Raw genomic sequence first — 6,069 nt, forward strand, 5'->3', positions numbered from 1 at the left:
TAATGTTAGCATGTTGACGGAACATTTTATACAGTTTCCAGGTTATCTTTTCAGTATACTATTAAATGTTGATTTCTTTCTCCCCAGGCATATATCTGGCGCTTTAGTTTTAGGGCTTGATTGACAGTTATTAAGTCTTTTGTTTTCCCGTGTGAGCTTGGTTAAAATTTGTTATGCCTACTTTTTAATCACCAGGTGTGCTTTTGACTGCAATACTTGATATTAAAATTAATCCATCGTAATTTACAGAGTAACTCGAATATTGTACTTTTGCAATAAAATTGAATGTTTTGGTGGGCAATAAATGTTGGTCCAATCAGCGTGCTCACATTCTTAGAATAAGCTACAAAGCATATTTTGGATAAGCATGTGGACGTACATGGAATAGTGTAGGTTAGATGGGCTTGAGATCGGTACGACAGGTCGGCACAACATCGAGGGCCGAAGGGCCTGTACTGTGCTGTAATGTTCTATGTTCATATATACAAATTCTGCATTAACAAATTGCAAAGTATTCTTCCAAAGTTTCATAAAATTTCTAATTGGTCTAAATATAATTTTTTGTTTTGATTTTTAGTGATTCACCTATAGTTTCTGTAAGTGATTTTAGGTACTTTAGAGTCTGACATAACTCAAATAATTTTGTTTCTTGCAGTATTTGCTGGATAAATATCTAATACCAACTTCGACCAATTCAGAGAGCAAAGTTTTCTACCTTAAGATGAAAGGAGATTATTATCGATATCTTGCAGAAGTAGCTGCAGCTGAAAGCAAAAAACGTAAGTTTTTTGTTGCTGGTATATTTTTCTGCAAACAATATACAGAAGGTATTTGTGATACTGCATGTTAACTCACCAATATAGTGGTGCAGAATGGTCAAAAAGTTTATATATGAATTCTTTAAATGCTGAACTACTAATCTGGCCTTTGTATCATTTGAAGATGATGGAAAATTAAAGAATGATGCCAAAACCTTCTGATGTCTTGGCCTCTGCTGGTTATGTATGAGGTTACACCATCCAATCAATTTGACTTGTGATTATGTGTCTAATAGATAGAAAACTTTGATAGACTTAGAGGAGTGGGTTGTGAGGATGTACGCTGCAATGGGATGGAAGCAGTTGGGATATGAATTGGGGGTTGTGGAGAGGAGAACAAGGGAGGGAGGGAAAGAGATAGTGATAGAGAGACTAAAATGACTTGTGGGCAAGAGAATACTTTGGATAACAAAAAAAAACCCAAAGTGATTACATAAGTGAGGATGCTGCTCAAATGAATGCTGTTTTCAGCCTTATATTCTCTCTCGCCACAGAAACTGTTGAGAATTCCCAGACATCATATCAAGAAGCATTTGATATCAGTAAGACAGACATGCAGCCAACACAACCTATCCGATTAGGTCTTGCCCTGAACTTTTCAGTATTCTACTATGAAATTCTCAACTCTCCAGAGCAAGCCTGCGCACTGGCCAAGGCGGTAAGCAAAAATATCAAGGACTACCTTTCTTAAATATTTTTCCTTGTTATCATTCAATAGGTATTGAGAGTGCAATGGAATGATTATTTGGATAGAAGTAGTGTGTGTGAATATAGGAAAGGGCAGAAGATTGTCACTAGGTAATAAGCCAATGCATGGTCCTTTGCACCGTAACAATTCTGTGATCTTATTCTTTGAATGTACTATGCCTGGATAAATTGTTACATGAAAACTGTACAAATTTTGTAGAAGACTTAGTCACTCATCCTTAGTTTTCTTCTCTTCCATTTTAAAAAGGCATGAGAAGTAACTGAGATGTTAAGATATTTTTCAAAGACCAGTACGAAATGTCAGATTTGTTTGACTCTTAAGCTTAGTTTTAAACTCAAACAAACTTCTAACTGCTTATTTCCATTCCTGAAAAATTGCCTAGCGCTGCACTTACTTTAACTCCATTACTGAAATGCTCAGAATATCATCATTGTCTCCATTGTTGACAAATATGTGTTCTTTCCTGATACACTGTCCTCTACTTGCCATAAACTCCACCCTACCAAATTGCACTACCTCTATCCTGCTTGCTCATTGCCTGTTAGCTCCCAACTCCTAAAGCTTTGGGTTTAGAACCTTTGGTGATGTCTTAAATTCCCCAGTAGTCCTGCTGTGCCCTACCCCTACAATTTCCTCCAATTATATATTTGAAATTTATATATTTAACCAGCACTGTTCATAATAAAAACAAAACAGATGTTAATACAATGTGTTTCTGTTTACTTCACGGTTTTGCCTGATTCTAACATGGTTTATTTAGCTATGTGGAATAATGGGGTAAGTTGACCATATGACAAAGAATTGTAGACGGTAAGTGCAAAGTTACAAGTTAAAGCAAATGTGTAAGTATTTATTTCCTAATTGAGTTTTGGGTCTTTAAATAAAATTGAACTGGATAAGTATCTGACGAACAGGAAATCAAATATTAATAAAGGTAGCTATAAAAATTGGCCAGATTCTATGATTATCGCATTTAAGATCAATGGGAAAGATAGCCACAAGAGTGTAATAATTTAAGAAAGAGCTTGTTTCACATTCAGCGAATTACTTTTAAATTTGTAGTCATTGTAGCAACAGTTAACTGTAACCAGCAAGGTCCTACAAACAATTTAGATCAATTGGAAAATTTTTTTGTGTTCTTAAGAATTAATTCAGAAGTTGTGGATAACATAAGCAAGGATGCACTGTGGGATCTCAGTTTATTTTGTGTTCTGGCTACATGTTGCTATGTTCTTTAAAATCCAGTAACTTTCACCCTGAGGTTATTAATTACAGAACAGAATTCCAGTGCTTTACATGACTTATGTTTTGTGTGCATCTCAATCATGGTGTTTCACTCCAAAATTGCTTATTCCGTTAAGTTGCAATTTCTTTTCTTAACCTCCATTTTTGCAACTGATTTATGGTATAAAAATATTTTTTGTCCTTTGCTGTCTTCAGGCATTCGATGAAGCTATTGCAGAGCTGGATTCACTGAATGAAGATTCCTACAAAGATAGTACACTCATTATGCAACTACTCAGAGATAACCTGACGGTCAGTAAAATTATACAACACTAGCAATATTTCAATAGATGGTTATTGAGCTTAATGAGAAGATTAAGGCATACGAAATCTAATGGCTTGATTTTAAAGACAGTTAATAGAAGCTTCTATTTTTCAATATGATAATGTAAATAAGAGTGTTATGGTTAAGAATACTATTAAAATGTTTATACTTTCAAATCACCGTCGGGAAGAGAAAATGCATGTTATCCAAACTTATCTAACTTAACAGAAATTTGCAACATTGGCCAGCTTCTCGACGAATGTTACTATTAAATCCTTGCAACTTCTTGCTCAGAAATCTAATGCAGTTTAGGGATAAACAAGCATTTGAAAAATGTTTTGTCTTTTTGCTGAACTTGCATATAATGTACAGATAATTTCTCACTGGCATTTGCAACAGTGCAGCATGGAGAATTCCCTTTAATGAAGATGTTAGAAAAACCAAAGATAGGTTTATAGCCTTCATCAAAAACTCTTCACTGTTGAGATTCACTCCATTTACATCATGCCAGTTTGCTTACATTGGTCTGGACTGTTGCAGACTTGCCCTTCTGTTTGACCCAAAGCTGATGCTTATCTCCTTCCTTGTGGTTTAAAAGATTTTTCCATACCCATCTTACTGGTCATACATTCAATCACCACCTCTAATCCTGTTGCTCCATTTTTCTCTGTGAATCACCATTGATCATTTATTCTGTCAATGATACTCTATTAAAGCAAATTGTAACATTAAAAATTATTCTTCGTTTAAGTATTGAGATAGAATATGCCATTATAGCTATTCAATTTTAAATATGTAAACATTATTGGATGTCAGAACATAGCAAAATATCCATAACAAATAGTTAAGTCTGTGGAGGCCCCAAATGTTGAACCAATAGAAAGTTTGACATTGCAATGTGTATATTGCTTCTGTTACTTTAGAAATGTGTCTCCTGACAGTTAAAAATGATATTTGGTATTCACAGTATTAATCACTAATTCTAGTATACAACTCTACATACTACATTGTCAAAAGTATTTTTTTTAAACATTGGCTTAGAAAATTGTTGCTTTTCTTACAGTTATGGACCTCGGATAATGCGGCAGATGATGCTGATGGTGGAGAGGGGGGAGAGAACTAAATGCACGGAAGGAGCTGCTGTCCAATCCTCTTTTACATGTCTTCATTCTTTAGTGTTCTACTGACAATTCCAAGAAAGGAATTTCTCAATCACCAATACTGAATAGATGCACATGTGAATGCCACAATTTAGCCTATGAAAATCTGCAGCTTGGAACAAATGCCATTCCTTAGCTTTCTTTTGCTAATTGTTCTGACTTTGTAGTGTGCAGTTGGGCACCTGCTACACAAACAGCAGAGATTAAATTTGCGGCGTATTTGTGAATAAGTTGATGTAGGTCCTTTTTGGTTTGCAAAGGAAATTTGATTGCCAAGCGCAGCTATTTTTAATGAATGGAGACTGGAAAATTACTAAAATGCAAAACACAGAATAGAAAGTGTTTGAGGAGCACTTTAAATATGGCCATTGATTCTTAAAGACAATTGCTTGAGATTTTAGGTTTGGAATGTGCATACTTTGGTACACACCAGAGAGTGTATGCCAGATATAAGCACATTGTTATTCGAAAGTTGTGTATTCAGCTTTAGTGTCATGGTCCTGAAAGTGGATCAATATTTATTAAAACAAGGTTTTCGGAGCTGCTTGGCAATCTAGCAATTTACATTGTGTTCTGAGCTGGCTGATCAAGATTCAAGTCTCAGAGCAGTCAGATGTTCTGAACCCATTGCATAATGAGTTTCGTCTATTGCTCAGATGCCTTGCTGAAATCCCATTATAGTCAATTTTGTACTGCTTTTCATTCCTACTAACAGGAAGTTGCATGGCAGCTACTTGTCTTGTTTTTTGTTGGGTTGGGTTGGTTGGGATGGGAGTGGAAGAACAGGAAATTTTGTTTAAAAGCTGTGCGTTAAAAGAAAGTCTCAATGACATCAGAATTATAAATAAATCCACTCCTCTGCTTTCTGGTAATAACGGGACATTATAATCCTAAGTATGTAGCTTAGTGATCTTTCCTAACTCTGCTGAATTGATTTCTATGCCCATTCTTAAACCAGTCAAACTGTAAGATTTGTGACCCAATTTCCATCTCTACCAAATCAGTCAGCCTTGTACTCCAGTTTTTTTTTCTTCAGAAAACCTGACCAGTTGGAAGATAGACTAGATTGGAAAATGTAATGCAAGAAAGAAATGCAGTTTCAGCTAGGTTAGTAAAAGGGAGAAATTACTGTTGGTACAGAATACCTGACTCTCAATCTGTGGTGTTTTGGTAAAAATGCAAAATGTTAACGGAACCATTTCCTATAGCTTATAGTAGTTTGGTATATTTCTTATTGGCTCATGCAGTGTTAGATGCTCTGTGCCCTTTATTTTAAAATGTAATTTGTTTTATTAGTTATTGATTCAGTTCAATCTATAAAGTGCTGTTATTTTCTACTATGAAATATTTTTGAGGTGAAAACTGACTTAAATTGGATTAAAATAAGTTGAAGGGACCTAGGATATGTCAGATTTGACTGTAGTTTTGTCATCGTGGAAATATTGGCAGTATTTAATCCAGCACTGCTGTGTTTTAATATATACATATATATGTATATGTATGTAAAATTTTAATGAAGGAATTACCCTATTTTGGTTTTAAAGTTTGAAGCTGGTAACTGAAAGTAATATGCAATGCCAATAAAACATTCTTCACAAATTGATTCATTTGATTTTGATATCCTTGATTTTATTAGTGGTTAACAATTACAGTAAGGCAGTTCCAGATAGTAAATGGTACTGTTGATTACAGAACAAAATATTATGGTGTGCTTCTACCATGTTTTTGACCTTGGTATTGGTCTATAAAGGTCGGCTGCACTTTATTTTGTATAACTGCAAAAAACAGAAAATACGAAGTAAGTGAGGGTGAAAAGAAACATATGAAACACTG

The 6,069-nt window shown here is 34.8% G+C and overlaps 1 protein-coding gene across 1 annotated transcript in view; it reads left to right on the forward strand.

Annotated features, from left to right (window-relative positions):
* The window catches only part of LOC125465515 (14-3-3 protein beta/alpha-1-like), a 31,816-nt gene extending 25,977 nt beyond the window's left edge, over nucleotides 1–5,839 (forward strand). Inside the window, exons 2-5 of the mRNA XM_059654344.1 lie at nucleotides 656–779; nucleotides 1,313–1,476; nucleotides 2,968–3,063; nucleotides 4,140–5,839. Coding sequence (XP_059510327.1) covers nucleotides 656–779; nucleotides 1,313–1,476; nucleotides 2,968–3,063; nucleotides 4,140–4,199 — 444 coding nt within the window. The 3' untranslated portion in view covers nucleotides 4,200–5,839. The remainder of the gene's footprint in view (nucleotides 1–655; nucleotides 780–1,312; nucleotides 1,477–2,967; nucleotides 3,064–4,139) is intronic.
* The last annotated feature ends 230 nt before the right edge of the window (nucleotides 5,840–6,069 follow it).

Source organism: Stegostoma tigrinum, chromosome 24, assembly GCF_030684315.1.
Source record: "Stegostoma tigrinum isolate sSteTig4 chromosome 24, sSteTig4.hap1, whole genome shotgun sequence".
Lineage (NCBI taxonomy): Eukaryota > Metazoa > Chordata > Chondrichthyes > Orectolobiformes > Stegostomatidae > Stegostoma > Stegostoma tigrinum.